This window comes from Notolepis coatsorum (assembly GCF_963971535.1).
Source record: "Notolepis coatsorum genome assembly, chromosome: 12".
Taxonomy (NCBI): Eukaryota; Metazoa; Chordata; class Actinopteri; order Aulopiformes; family Paralepididae; genus Notolepis; species Notolepis coatsorum.
The window spans coordinates 29,537,343-29,553,752 of NC_140176.1; the positions used below are offsets into that span (position 1 = coordinate 29,537,343).

General features: G+C 46.5%; 1 protein-coding gene across 1 annotated transcript in view; it reads right to left on the reverse strand.

Moving 5' to 3' along the window:
• LOC311238235 (integrin beta-3-like) overlaps window positions 1–14,292 on the reverse strand; it is a 97,942-nt gene extending 83,650 nt beyond the window's left edge. Inside the window, exons 1-2 of the mRNA XM_084326258.1 lie at window positions 14,200–14,292; window positions 2,587–2,672 (exon numbers count right to left, since the gene is read on the reverse strand). Of these exons, the coding sequence (XP_084182384.1) occupies window positions 2,587–2,672; window positions 14,200–14,278 (165 nt within the window). The 5' untranslated portion in view covers window positions 14,279–14,292. The remainder of the gene's footprint in view (window positions 1–2,586; window positions 2,673–14,199) is intronic.
• Window positions 14,293–16,410: the final 2,118 nt, after the last annotated feature.

Here is a 16,410-nt window from a genome sequence, read left to right on the forward strand (position 1 = left end):
ACTGATCCAACTCATCCAATACTGAGTACTGATCCTACTCATCCAATACTGAGTACTGATCCAACTGATCCACTACTGCAGTTACTGATCCAACTCATCCAATACTGAGTACTGATCCTACTCATCCAATACCGAGTACTGATCCAACTCATCCAATACCAAGTACTGATCCAACTCATCCAATACCGAGTACTGATCCAACTCATCCAATACTGCAGTTACTGATCCAATTCATCCAATACTGAGTACTGATCCTACTCATCCAATACCGAGTACTGATCCAATGAGACCGTGTGAACAACAACACTTTCTTTTTCAAACATCTGTTGATTTCCTTTCCAACTTTTCTGTAAATACCACTGGGTAATGAATATTATGAAGCTATTGTATTAAATATCACCTGCAGTAGGAACCCTGGACTGAAGGCAAGGCAACACACTGAGTTCATTCTGGAGCTACGATGTAGTGGAACATTTCAACAAGAACATCATGTAAATAAATATAAAAGGAATTCCCCAGCAGGAGGGCGTGATTCAGAATGGTACCAGGCACCATGTCTCTGGATACGAGAGGCTTGTCTCACCTACAGGGAGAGAGGTACAACGTCCCTCTGTGTTGAACACAGAACAAGCTATCATCATCGTGATGTCATTTAAGCTTCGGTATCTCTAGATTACAGTTAGCCAGACCTCATGACACCAGTTATCCTTTAATTATTGCTTACTGGTTATGAAACTTGACACAGTCGGTCAGTTCTGTTACCAAAAACACCTGCTTTATCGTTCACCTGTTTGGTTGAATCATCTCTGCTCAGATAGTTGGACTTGGTTAGGTGTACACTTACACTGTTTACTTTTACTCATAGTATATATTCAGATTCAGATTAAAATCGTGACAAAAAATATATATATATTATAAAAAAAAAATAGATAAATGTGTATACGTTTTGTATATAAAACTATGACACTTTTGTAACCTTTTGTTTTTGCAAAATAATGTATTGAATTATGTTTTTTTTTATATATATAATGTAATGTAAAAATGGTAGGCAATTATAAGCCTCGGCTTCAGCCTACACCTTTTCGGTCATTTTCTTTCTTTTATACATTTTCTACTACTGTACATTGCTTTGTAAAAGAAGACCGAAATAAAATCATTCATTCATTCATTCATTCATTCATTCAAATGTTGTATTGCCTTTGATCAAATTTTTTTTTTTTGCATTGCCTATATTTATTGTAACATATAATTTAACCGATAGGGCATAGTTTAGTTTTAGTTTTGTTTATTTATTTAGCACATTATTTAAAAAAAAAACAGTGCTAGGAGGGAACGAAGCCCAAAGGGCTTGTACAAAGTTCCACTCCCATCCGATTGTCCATAAACATATATGAACGAAATACATGTAAACATACAAAATAAACTCAAAACAAGATCAGAGACATAAGACACTATAGCGAAAACATGGAAGATTGACACGAGTCAATAACAAGAATAATTTCTTTTTTCTCTAAGTACAAGAAGGCAAAGGAGTGGAGAATAACATAACAGTTTATAATGAAGAAAATGAACAAGCAGCCATACAGTAGATGTAACACTGATGCACAGGAGTAACTTAATGTGTTGATGATTTATGATGAAATTAAATTAGATTTTAATTGTTTTTTAAATATAGATAAGGAGGTTGTTGACCTCAATGATGAACTTCGAGTGTTCCAGAGTTTAGGACCTCTAAAGCTAATGTTGTATTGATGGCTAGATGTCCGACAGAAAGGTAAGTGGAGTTTATTACTATGGTTTGTTGGATATGAGTGAATTTCTGATGAAAAGATGAAGAAACTATGGAAGGTATCAGGAAGATCTTGCCTATTGTTAATGAACTTGTATATGAATGAGCATGTTTGAATGGTATTTAGTTAATTGTTAGTGGGGAATATTGGATATGTTGCAGCCCAGACTATATTGCAGTAGTTAAGGTAACGAAATAAAAAGCTATAATACAAGGTTAGATGCAGAGGGATGTATCATGGGGCAGACCTTTCTCAAAATGTCAGACCCTCATCTGCACCTTTGTTTACACTGTTTATTTTTCTCTTATTTTTATATTCAGATCCAATTGTATTGCCTATATTTATAAATGGTAAATGGTAACAGCAGTTTATATAACTTATATAAATATAATTTATCAAAAAAGTGGTATTTTCTTCTTAAAATAAGTGTGAAATAGCTCTACATTCTGACAGCCATCACTGATGTAGAGTGTCTTGTCTGTAACATGTTTTCTTTTTGCTGAATTTTTATTTATTTTTTCTTATTTCTGTCACAGTTTTTGCAGTCTGGAGTTCTCTCTCCTGATTGAATAAAGTGGGAACAGGATACCAGGACATTTATTTTCTGTTTACTGCAGAGCGGAGGGACTGGGAGACCCTCACCCATGTTACTGACCAGACACTCTATATCAGTGATGGCTGTTGGAATGTAGAGCTATAGACAGACCACTTATGTCAACACATAGATCACTTATTTTAACTAAATGCACCTCTTACAGCACCTTTAAATTAAATGAACACTAGGAGCGGAGCTCACCTCTTGGAAGCACCAGGCGCAGCTCGGGTGAACCGCCAGACACTGCTTACAGGTGCTGGCGCCTCTGGTGGTGCAGACGTTGGAACCTGGAGCCAGAACACAAGTTCATTTATCAACAAGCTGCTTGAAGTTCACTGAATACACAGAATTCACTTTGAAACCAAACGCAGACATGCGAGTTACGGAGGCGGTGGAAATAAATGAAACGCAAGGAACATTTAAATGAATATAGCTTGGACACTATGAATGTGTTATGGTTTGTAACCGACCCCAATCGCACAACACAAGACAGGTATGGTGGTTTGCCAAGAAACAGATATTTATTGAGAACAGGGAAAAAAGGGCACTGTCCCTTTAAGGGAGAAAACACAAAACACTGGAATAACACAAGAGGGGAAGGTAAAGTGCCTTTAAGAGGCGGGCAGAAAAGGGAACACTATGGGAAAGTAAGGGAACGCCTAAGGGAAGGTTAAGGGAAACGCCTAGGGACAGGGGAACAAGAGACTAGGAGAAGTCGGGACAAGGAGAGCTAGGGAACAGGAGAACTGGGGACTAGGAGAACTAGGGATAGAGGACTAGGGACTAGGAGAACTAGGGATAGAGGACTAGGGACTAGGAGAACTAGGGATAGAGGACTAGGGACTAGGAGAACTAGGGACAGAGGGGACTGAGGCCCGCGGAGGCGGGCTGGGGAACAGGGAGGAACTGGGGACAGAGACCCGCGGAGGCGGGCTGGGGACAGGGAGGAACTGGGGACTGGTGGGAAAACATCTGGGCCGCTCTGCAGAACAGAGGAAAGGGTTAATATTCAAAGGGAACAAACAGAGCAGATGCAGAACAGTCCAAATAACAAAGTAACAAAGTAAATACTATCTTCGTGTGAACAAACACACAGTGGGAGATGAAATGTCCAAAATAATATCCACGAGAGAACAAAACAGAGTGGGAGATGAAATGTCCAAACTAATAACTAAGTGAGAACTAAAGGAGGCAATACGCTGGGTGAGTGACATCACAATCAAAACTCACCCAGGCGTATGCGTAATGGTACAGGAACAGCAGCGGGACGAGGGCAAGGGGCATTACGCTGAGTGAGTGACATCACAATCAAAACTCACCCAGGCGTATGCGTAAAGGTACAGGGACAGCAGCGGGAACGGGGGCAAGAGGCATTACGCTGAGTGAGTGACATCACAATCAAAACTCACCCAGGCGTATGCGTAAAGGTACAGGGACAGCAGCGGGTACGGGGGCAAAAAGCATTACGCTGAGTGAGTGACATCACAATCAAAACTCACCCAGGCGTATGCGTAAAGGTACAGGGACAGCAGCGGGAACGGGGGCAAGGGCACTACGCTGGGTGAGTGACATCACAATCAAAACTCACCCAGGCGTATGCGTAATGGTACAGGGACAGCAGCGGGGCGAGGGCAACGCCACCGGGTGGCTGGCTGTCCGAGCCGAGGGACAGAGTGCTGGAACAGTGGCGGTGGCGAGGGTGTCGTCCACCGGGTAGCCGACTGTCGGAGCCGAGGAACAGAGTGCTGGAACAGTGGCGGTGGCGAGGGTGTCGTCCACCGGGTAGCCGCTGTCGGAGCCGAGGAACAGAGTGCGCGCCACACCTTGGTGTGCGCGTCGGAACAGTGGCGGTGGCGAGGGTGTCGTCCACCGGGTAGCCGACTGTCGGAGCCGAGGAACAGAGTGCTGGAACAGTGGCGGTGGCGAGGGTGTCGTCCACCGGGTAGCCGCTGTCGGAGCCGAGGAACAGAGTGCTGGAACAGTGGCGGTGGCGAGGGTGTCGTCCACCGGGTAGCCGCTGTCGGAGCCGAGGAACAGAGTGCGCGCCACACCTTGGTGTGCGCGTCGGAACAGTGGCGGTGGCGAGGGTGTCGTCCACCGGGTAGCCGCTGTCGGAGCCGAGGAACAGAGTGCGCGCCACACCTTGGTGTGCGCGTCGGAACAGTGGCGGTGGCGAGGGTGTCGTCCACCGGGTAGCCGCTGTCGGAGCCGAGGAACAGAGTGCGCGCCACACCTTGGTGTGCGCGTCGGAACAGTGGCGGTGGCGAGGGTGTCGTCCACCGGGTAGCCGCTGTCGGAGCCGAGGAACAGAGTGCGCGCCACACCTTGGTGTGCGCGTCGGAACCGAGAGACGCCTCGGGGTGCGTCTGCGAGGAGGAGTGTGCCAAGCACGAGGATCCTTGGAAGATGCGCGTTGCGCGCTGGAGACAGGAGAGCGTGCCAAGCCCTTGAAGATGCGCGTTGCGCGCTGGAGACTGGAGAGCGTGCCAAGCCCTTGAAGATGCGCGTTGCGCGCTGGAGACTGGAGAGCGTGCCAAGCCCTTGAAGATGCGCGTTGCGCGCTGGTGACTGGAGAGCGTGCCAAGCCCTTGCAGATGCGCGTTGCGCGCTGGTGACTGGAGAGCGTGCCAAGCCCGAGGGTCCGGAAGATGCGCGTTGGTCTAGATGTGCGTCAGGACGAACTGCTGCGCTGGGGTCTGCAGTGGAACGCTGGGGTGCCTCCCGTGGAAGTTACAGGGAGCGCAGAACAGTCTCCTCCACAGGCTACGGCGACAGCAGACGAAGGCTGGAGCAAAACATCTCAAGGCTGGAGAAATCCATATACAGCATTGGTAGACCAGAGGATCTCCCGAAAGAGTCTAGATGTTAGAGAATATGACTCAGCATGAATACAACACGACCCCACAACGAAACGAGGGGAAGCGCCCTGGTATTTAAAGCCCACAGGGGAACTAATTAGCCTGCCACCACAGGTGCGAGAGGTAATTGATAATCGAACAGGTGTGGCCACTGAGAGTAAAGAACGAGAGGGTGGGGGCTAGAGAGAGTGAGTAGGGAATTCCTAACAGTAGGCTTAAAGAAGACAGAGAAAGTTGGTGAGCAGCGGACAAAACCTCACAGTACCCCCCCCTCAACGGGAGCCACCTGGCGACCCAAAACAAATACAGACAGAGTGGCAGGGGGCAAAACAAGACAAAAACAAAAGGTACTGGCCAAGCCAGCAGGGGAAGCCACCACAAGAGTGGGGCTAGCAAAAGAAACAGGGTCGCCGAGGGGTAACTAGGGTAGCAGAGGGGCAACCGGGGGAACTGGTCTAGAGGAACTGGTCTAGAGGGACTGGGTCTAGAGGGACTGGGTCTAGAGAACTGGTCTAGAGGAACTGGGTCTAGAGAACTGGTCTAGAGCAACTGGTCTAGAGGAACTGAGGGGCAAGCAGGGTAGCAAAGGGGTAACCATGGTAGCACCGGGAAAGGGCTAGCAGAGGGAAGGTTAGCTGCCAGGGCACTGATAGCTACAGGGCCTATGCTAGCTGTACTGCTACATCAACATAGAGGCTGCGCAAGCTGCCGGAGCCAGGCTAGCAGAGGGAAAGGGTAGCTGCCAGGGCACTGATAGCTACAGGGCCTATGCTAGCTGTACTGCTACATTAACATAGAGGCTGTGCTAGCCGCCGAGGCAAAGCTAGCAGACAGGGCCATGCTGGTAGTAGAGGCCTAACAAGCTGCAGGGGGGTCAAACAGGGCTAAGAGGGGAGCTAAACAGGGCTAACAGGGGAGCTAACAGGCTAACAGGGGAGCTAAACTGGGCTAACAGGGGAGCAAACAGGGGAGCTAGAGGGGAACTAGAGGGAACAAGAAAAAAAAAGGCAAACTCAACATACACCGTCTGTGCTGGCTGGGGTCGTCGATTTGGTGGGGTCGTACTGTTATGGTTTGTAACCGACCCCAATCGCACAACACAAGACAGGTATGGTGGTTTGCCAAGAAACAGATATTTATTGAGAACAGGGAAAAAAGGGCACTGTCCCTTTAAGGGAGAAAACACAAAACACTGGAATAACACAAGAGGGGAAGGTAAAGTGCCTTTAAGAGGCGGGCAGAAAAGGGAACACTATGGGAAAGTAAGGGAACGCCTAAGGGAAGGTTAAGGGAAACGCCTAGGGACAGGGGAACAAGAGACTAGGAGAAGTCGGGACAAGGAGAGCTAGGGAACAGGAGAACTGGGGACTAGGAGAACTAGGGATAGAGGACTAGGGACTAGGAGAACTAGGGATAGAGGACTAGGGACTAGGAGAACTAGGGATAGAGGACTAGGGACTAGGAGAACTAGGGACAGAGGGGACTGAGGCCCGCGGAGGCGGGCTGGGGAACAGGGAGGAACTGGGGACAGAGACCCGCGGAGGCGGGCTGGGGACAGGGAGGAACTGGGGACTGGTGGGAAAACATCTGGGCCGCTCTGCAGAACAGAGGAAAGGGTTAATATTCAAAGGGAACAAACAGAGCAGATGCAGAACAGTCCAAATAACAAAGTAACAAAGTAAATACTATCTTCGTGTGAACAAACACACAGTGGGAGATGAAATGTCCAAAATAATATCCACGAGAGAACAAAACAGAGTGGGAGATGAAATGTCCAAACTAATAACTAAGTGAGAACTAAAGGAGGCAATACGCTGGGTGAGTGACATCACAATCAAAACTCACCCAGGCGTATGCGTAATGGTACAGGAACAGCAGCGGGACGAGGGCAAGGGGCATTACGCTGAGTGAGTGACATCACAATCAAAACTCACCCAGGCGTATGCGTAAAGGTACAGGGACAGCAGCGGGAACGGGGGCAAGAGGCATTACGCTGAGTGAGTGACATCACAATCAAAACTCACCCAGGCGTATGCGTAAAGGTACAGGGACAGCAGCGGGTACGGGGGCAAAAAGCATTACGCTGAGTGAGTGACATCACAATCAAAACTCACCCAGGCGTATGCGTAAAGGTACAGGGACAGCAGCGGGAACGGGGGCAAGGGCACTACGCTGGGTGAGTGACATCACAATCAAAACTCACCCAGGCGTATGCGTAATGGTACAGGGACAGCAGCGGGGCGAGGGCAACGCCACCGGGTGGCTGGCTGTCCGAGCCGAGGGACAGAGTGCTGGAACAGTGGCGGTGGCGAGGGTGTCGTCCACCGGGTAGCCGACTGTCGGAGCCGAGGAACAGAGTGCTGGAACAGTGGCGGTGGCGAGGGTGTCGTCCACCGGGTAGCCGCTGTCGGAGCCGAGGAACAGAGTGCGCGCCACACCTTGGTGTGCGCGTCGGAACAGTGGCGGTGGCGAGGGTGTCGTCCACCGGGTAGCCGACTGTCGGAGCCGAGGAACAGAGTGCTGGAACAGTGGCGGTGGCGAGGGTGTCGTCCACCGGGTAGCCGCTGTCGGAGCCGAGGAACAGAGTGCTGGAACAGTGGCGGTGGCGAGGGTGTCGTCCACCGGGTAGCCGCTGTCGGAGCCGAGGAACAGAGTGCGCGCCACACCTTGGTGTGCGCGTCGGAACAGTGGCGGTGGCGAGGGTGTCGTCCACCGGGTAGCCGCTGTCGGAGCCGAGGAACAGAGTGCGCGCCACACCTTGGTGTGCGCGTCGGAACAGTGGCGGTGGCGAGGGTGTCGTCCACCGGGTAGCCGCTGTCGGAGCCGAGGAACAGAGTGCGCGCCACACCTTGGTGTGCGCGTCGGAACAGTGGCGGTGGCGAGGGTGTCGTCCACCGGGTAGCCGCTGTCGGAGCCGAGGAACAGAGTGCGCGCCACACCTTGGTGTGCGCGTCGGAACCGAGAGACGCCTCGGGGTGCGTCTGCGAGGAGGAGTGTGCCAAGCACGAGGATCCTTGGAAGATGCGCGTTGCGCGCTGGAGACAGGAGAGCGTGCCAAGCCCTTGAAGATGCGCGTTGCGCGCTGGAGACTGGAGAGCGTGCCAAGCCCTTGAAGATGCGCGTTGCGCGCTGGAGACTGGAGAGCGTGCCAAGCCCTTGAAGATGCGCGTTGCGCGCTGGTGACTGGAGAGCGTGCCAAGCCCTTGCAGATGCGCGTTGCGCGCTGGTGACTGGAGAGCGTGCCAAGCCCGAGGGTCCGGAAGATGCGCGTTGGTCTAGATGTGCGTCAGGACGAACTGCTGCGCTGGGGTCTGCAGTGGAACGCTGGGGTGCCTCCCGTGGAAGTTACAGGGAGCGCAGAACAGTCTCCTCCACAGGCTACGGCGACAGCAGACGAAGGCTGGAGCAAAACATCTCAAGGCTGGAGAAATCCATATACAGCATTGGTAGACCAGAGGATCTCCCGAAAGAGTCTAGATGTTAGAGAATATGACTCAGCATGAATACAACACGACCCCACAACGAAACGAGGGGAAGCGCCCTGGTATTTAAAGCCCACAGGGGAACTAATTAGCCTGCCACCACAGGTGCGAGAGGTAATTGATAATCGAACAGGTGTGGCCACTGAGAGTAAAGAACGAGAGGGTGGGGGCTAGAGAGAGTGAGTAGGGAATTCCTAACAGTAGGCTTAAAGAAGACAGAGAAAGTTGGTGAGCAGCGGACAAAACCTCACAGAATGACAAAGTTGACTTTGTTATTTGAAGTCTATCCTCTCAACGTGCAAACCCTTTTAGTGCCCCTTCTATTACAGCCTGTTACCGATGCACAGATGCACCTCGAACCAGGATGCTCTCTCTCATGAAGCCAAACCAGGGTGCTCTATCACACATACAGACAAACCAGGGTGCTCTCTTACACAGACAAACCAGGGTGCTCTCTCATATAGACAGACACACCAGGGTGCTCTCTCATACAGACAAACCAGGGTGCTCTCTCACACATACAGTCCAGACAACCCAGGGTGCTCTCTCACACAGACAAACCAGGGTGCTCTCTCATATAGACAGACAAACCAGGGTGCTCTCTCACACATACAGACAAACCAGGGTGCTCTCTCATATAGACAAACCAGGGTGCTCTCTCATACAGACAAACCAGGGTGCTCTCTCATATAGACAGACAAACCAGGGTGCTCTCTCACACATACAGACAAACCAGGGTGCTCTCTCATATAGACAAACCAGAGTGCTCTCTCATACAGACAAACCAGGGTGCTCTCTCATACAGACAAACCAGGGTGCTCTCTCATACAGACAAACCAGGGTGCTCTCTCATACAGACAAACCAGGGTGCTCTCTTGTACAGACAAACCAGGGTGCTTTCTCATAAACAGACAAACAAGACAATGAATCAATTAAAATAACACCACTGTAAAAAGAAACACCACGATAGAAACACAGTGCACAGTAAAAACAGGAGGTATCATTCTAAAAGAAAACTAGCCTTGTTTTTTTTTTAACTTGTACTTGGTCCCCTGGGCGTGACCAGGGATCAAAACAGGGAGTAACGACATGTGGTCAAGCAGCCAAACCACACAGCCTTAAACCAATTCAGCCTTGGCAGTCAGTAGGTGTCAGTGGGCTAATTTAACCAAAACAAGACTGCTTACGACAGCTCATTAAGTCGTACTAATAGGATCACATTCTCTAAAACAAGCCAATAGGTTACTTTACCTCACGAGTGGCACGCAATCTGACGACAACCCAACAAGCCTCTAGATTACCCATGTTTACCAATATTACCCATATTTACCCATACTTACCCATACTTACCCATATTTACCCCTATTTACCCATATTTACCCATACTTACCCATATTTACCCTACTGTACAACTATGACCTCTGTTGCCTACTCAATACCTACTGCTTTCACTGTCTATACAACTGTGCTACACTGTAATCATAATAATCATAACCTACCTCATACTATAGTCTATATATAACTCTGTATGATAACATAATACAACAGTGCTATATATATGTGGTATATATATATATATATATATATATATATATATATATATATATATATATATATATATATATATATATATATATATATATTATATATATACCACATATATATATCCACATCTGTCTGTACATATCAGCATATAATCATATTAACATATCTATAGATACTATAGATTCTTCTAGGTCGGCTTGAGAATCATGTTGGCATTCGGGGTCACGCACTAGCTTGGTTTAAATCTTATTTAACTGATAGAACACACTGCGTGGTTTATAATGATTTAACATCTGAGACCCTCCCAGTGCAATGTGGTGTCCCACAAGGCTCTGTCCTGGGCCCTTTGCTATTTTCGATTTACATGCTACCCCTCGGCAATATCATACGCAAATTTGGCATAAACTTTCACTTTTACGCTGATGACACCCAATTATATTTACCTATTAAGCCAAATGATTCCTCCCAATTACAAAACCTTGAGGCCTGCTTGCTTGCCGTCAAAAAGTGGATGTCGCAAAACTTTCTACTCCTTAATGCAGATAAAACTGAGATGTTAATTGTTGGCCCCCCAAACCACAGAGGCCTGTTTCAGGACATCTCCCTCAACTTTGATACTTGTCATGTATCCCAGAGCTCCACCATAAAAAACCTCTGAGTCATTTTTGATTCCTCCCTCTCATTTAATGCACATATAAAAAATTTCACCAAAATTGCCTTCTTCCATCTTGGTAATATCGCAAAAATTCGCCCCATTTTAACTCTGGCTGATGCTGAAACCCTGATTCATGCTTTTGTCTCATCACGTCTGGACTACTGTAATGCACTTTTTTCAGGCCTACCTAATTCAAGCATAAAAAAATCTTCAACTCGTGCAAAATGCGGCTGCACGGATACTAACTATAACTAGAAAATGTTATCACATCACACCAGTTTTGTCCGCCCTACACTGGCTTCCTATTCAAGCCTGATCTGACTTTAAAGTGCTACTCCTCACCTACAAAATGTTTAATGGGCTTGCACCGCTCTATCTATCCGATCTCATCTCCCGATACTCGCCCGCTCGTGCTTTGCGCTCACAAAATGCGGGGCTTCTATCGATTCCTAGGGTTAAAAAGAAATCCGCCGGCCACAGAGCCTTTGTCTACCGCGCTCCCTACCTGTGGAACAAATTACTTGCCGTCGTCAGGGCTCTGTTGAAGCTTTTAAATCCCTGCTTAAGACCCATCTTTTCTCTCTCTCTTTTAACCTACCCTGATCTCACCTGGTCGGGGACTGACCTTTAGATTAATCTGTCTAGTTTAGTTAGGATGTCTATTTTCTCCCATCTCTGCTTTTCCGCAGCACTATGTCGTAACTTAAGTCAATACATTGGGTTAATTACAGTGCATATAGGCCTGTTAAATGGAGGGAAGAAAGCAGAATGATAGAATGGTCCTCATCTGACTCCAAACAACTACAAACATGGGAACTCTCTAACCTCTGCCCCCCCCCATCTCTCTGAGTGCCTGCTGTCCAAGGTGATGGATGTCTCTGGGTCTTGGCCAAGATTGCAGAGACTGCTCTACGTGCACCACCGAGGCCACGGATCAGCTCCTTACAGTCTTCTGTCTGTGGTCTGTCAACATGGTTTCATTGCTGGGTTAAGTACTTCTATTCTATTCACATAATATGCTTACTTCATATATCTACTCTATTCACACATATGCTTACCACTTGTATCTATTGCTATGTCCGCCCACTACAATCACGCGAGCTGTCTAACGCCTGTCCCGTCTCCCTGTCTCCCTGTGAGTTTCTGTCCCGGAGTGTTGACCGGAGTGTAGGACGTCCCGCGATGAAGGCCGGGAGGATGCGACCCTCTCTGCATGCCCTCCTGTCTCCCTGTCTCCGGCGGTCTTGTAGTGGTGACCGGAGTGCTGGACGTCTCACGATGATGTCGGGGAGGTTGTGACCCTCTCTGCGCCGCCCCCCATCTCCCTGTCTCCGGCTGTCTCGGATCGATGACCGGAGTGTTGAACGTCCCGTGATTAAGACGGGGAGGATGCGACCCTCTTTGCGTCGCCCCTGTGCCTCAAATAGATTCGCTATCAGCTCTATCTTTAATCTCTCAAAATGTTCAGTTGCTATCGCTATCAGCTCTATCTTAAATTTTTCAAAATGTTCAGTTGCTATTGTTTCACTACACACATGAGTGCATGCTTACCAACTGTTAGTCTGCAACACTACTATCACCGACATCTAAAGGCCTCTGCATGCTACAGAAACTTCAGAGCAACTGCAACACAACATCGGCGCGATTTCAGCGCGGTTGTTTTAGAGGGTCTTGTAGACTGTGTTCCTTGGACGTTGCGTACATGTCCCCAGAATCTAATCTGAACAACCGTTGCGTTGATATTGCGTAGCAGTGATTGGTTGGTTAGCGAATGGGGGCGGGGCTGTCATAGAATAATATTAGTCCCGCAGAGAATAATATCCTCCATTGTTGAAGCCAGCGTTGACGCTAAATAATCAGCGTCACATAGCTCGCCTTTTTCTGAAAACCCAAGCACATATTGTTCCATAGCATACGCCTTCAGTTGATCATGACAAATCCTCTCTTACCTTGACGATTAAAAAGCCTCCATAATTTAGTAAATAAAGCTGTAGCCAGCCAGCTAGCATTGGGTCTATTCAAAATGCTATCCACATTAGCTACATAGCTAACCAAGTAAATACAATGGTATCCGTCCTGAGGTAACGTTAAATACAACGTTTGCTAGTCGAAATGACTGGACACACACAGGGACAAGTTAAACATCAATCAATTAATTTATTCCAATAGGTAGTTTGAGCTGCATGTGAGCCGAGGTCCTCTCCATTGGAAACTAATGATGTTACGGTAACGTTAGCTCGAAAAGCACAGAAAGTTAAGCTGCTAGCAACAGACACTATAACACTTCCGGTCGGGGGTTTTCAAAATAAAAGAGCGACGTCTAAAATCACCGGAAATACGTTTATTTTGTACATTATCTAAAGTTAACACGAACCTAAACTAACTTTAGTTAAACTAACTTTGCGCGTCGATGTTGCAGAAGCATAAAGGCAGAGTGTCTAAAACACCGTTGCTTTGTCGATGTTGTGTTGCAGTTGCTTTGAAGTTTCTGTAGCATGCAGAGGCCTTAAGAAGGGAGATCCCCCCTCCACACTGCCTGTGGAGCATTTTTTCCCTATTGTTAGGTTTTAGTGAGTTTTTCCTTACCTTCGCGTGGGGTATGTCTGGGAGTGCTTGCATTCATTTATTTATTTGCATTTATTTAAAATTTGTTGGACCTTATGGTGTTCTTGTTTTGTTCTTGACTTATTGTTATGTTTCTTCTTGACTTGTTTAAAGAAGACGTGTCCGGCCCATGGGGACATTAACGCGTGTTGTCGGGCCTTATAAATAAATTTGATTTAACTATATATATATATATATATATATATATATATATATATATATATATATATATATATATATATATATATATATATATATATATCTGTACTTATATTTTACCTACTCTTATAGTTACGCTGCTGGCCAGTAGGCTATGACTTACTATCATATATAGTGTCTTTTTAACTTTATATATTTTATACCCAGTTTAATTACTGTACATTGTATATTACTATTGCACTTTCATTTGCACTCATGGTTGGATGCCAAACTTCTTTTCGTTGTACTGTACTTGTGCTGCATGATGCCAATACATTTGAATCTACACTAATCGAATCGAATCGAATCTAGATCCTAAAATCATCCAGTTCGTCCTCCGCGCTCTGGTCCTGCAGACTTGAATATCCAAGTAACCTGGAGTCCTGGACACTTGTTGCACCACACAAATATGATACGAAATATATGGAATGAAAGAAAAACGAAAACAAACAAACAAACACATATAACTTACCACAAACTCCAGTTATTCCTGTCAAAAAGAAAATCCATATTATCCACATCATCCTCTGCGTTATGCGTGTAGAACCCATCTTGGCGCGGGTTCCCCGTGAAGACGCACTGGTGTTTTGGCGGAGCGCGTTCTCTAGACACCCCTCCCCTCGCGGTCTGCGACCCAAGCAGCTCCAAATACAGTCAACGTACACTATCCTGCCCCCCCTCTGGTGGAGGAGGCCTCTCATCCTGCGGCAACAAGGTGGGGGGAGTGGGGCGCCACTCAGATGCTGAGCAAGAGACGCAATTCGCTCACGCAGTGGTTCCCAAGGGGCGGCCCAAGGATGCTGAGGTCGTTTCAGGTTTCCGGGGGTCTCCGGGCCCGGGGTCTCCAGCAAAAACATGAACGGTTTGGTTACCTATATGAATTGAAAATGGGGGACCCTGATGGAAACAAGACAAACGTCTTTCTCAGGTCTGCATCCCCTTAACAATTGTATGTATTGAGCCGTACTGTATTGTACCCATTCTGCAATCTGTTAAATAAAGTTTTCATTCATTCATTCATTCATTCACACTATTGTTTAATTCAGTATAAACCGACCAACCAGTCACCTGGTAATTGTCAGTGGTCATTAACATATGGCATTAACCTTTATAGGTGAAGCTACATTAACCTCTAGGTGAAGCTAACCTACCCTGGTGAGGTGATGGTGATGGTTCAAATGTATCATGTTCCATTTATAATATCAACAGTATACACATACAGTTTATACAGTTCTATAATCAGATGTAGAATTTCCTGTTGTGTGTATGTATATAATTTTATTTAATTTTTTTTGTACATCTCCTTTATTCCCTTCTTGTCTCATCTCAACAACACAGATAAAGTAATCTGTCATATAATATTACCATAATAATAATAATAATAATAATATTATATATATTTTACATATATATTATAATACCATTAAGGATAAGTCCCCACAAGCACCTTTAATGTTTGATTATTCTTTCATGTATTTTATTTGGCATGTATTTGTGATATTCTGTCTCTTTTTAATGACCAAATCTATACATTTAATTGTACAAACAAATAAACTAAAACTATATGAATTGATTACATATTTTGAATGTAAAACCCTTTGATTTAAAGTAGCCTAATTATTACCTGTGTTATATAATGAGTAAAGGATGTTTTGAACTAGTATAAAATCACCTGCAAACAGACAAGTAAAGTACAAGCACATCAAAATTGTACTTGAAGATGCACTGTGTAAGATTTGCACAAACTAACAAATGTTTATTGGTTGTCTGAGTCTCATTCTGTCATGTTTCTATCTCTATACACAGTAATATGTGTCGATCGAAACGCATCCAAAAGGACACTGACATCAACATCCTCCAAACCTCTTCAAGTGGGAGGTCTGACGACGCAAATGTAAAAGATGTAAATCAAGTCAAATCAAGTGTTCTTTTCTTAATATGTATTGTAAATAATAATAAGTATACAAGTATACATATTTCGACATAATCACAGAATCATTCAGACTGTGGCTACCTGCAAGCACAGTGCACATGCATCCGACAAAACGTCTCTGCCGGTGAGTGAGTGAGTGAGTGAGTGAGTGATCCGTGACCACAATTTGCCACGCATTTCACCGTGGGGAAACTCAACATAATAAGGTTTTTGCTTTAGCCTGCACTGCCCACTGGTGGACATACCCTGTAATGACAGGCACATAACCCCCATACAACCTGCTGTCTGCTTACAGTACCAGTAAGTGTAACAGGTACAACCTAGTACCTGCCACGAAACTTCGACCGCGCCTTGAGTGGGTGGGAGTCGAACCCCGGGCGCGTGTCCGCACGGGGGGAAGCAACACAAACCGCTGCGCCAAGAGAGGAACTCCTCCCTAAGCGCTCAGTTTGGATGCCTCTGGGGAGTGAGTTTCACTTCCTGGTACCGCTACCGTGCCTCAGCCACTTCTCAACGTCGGAAGTTCTTCGTGACTGGGCTTCGCGGTACCATCCGTTACATAAGTACAGTACTTATATAGCAGTGCACCCCAGAAAAGGTGCTAAAACTTGACACAAGCCGTCTTGAAATACCAATTTCTAAAGGGTTTTGGGTCAGAGGTTCCATGTAGCAGTCAAGTCTAATTCTGCCTCCCATTATAGTGAGGGGCAATCATGTACAATAATACTGTATGTACATATATATGTACAT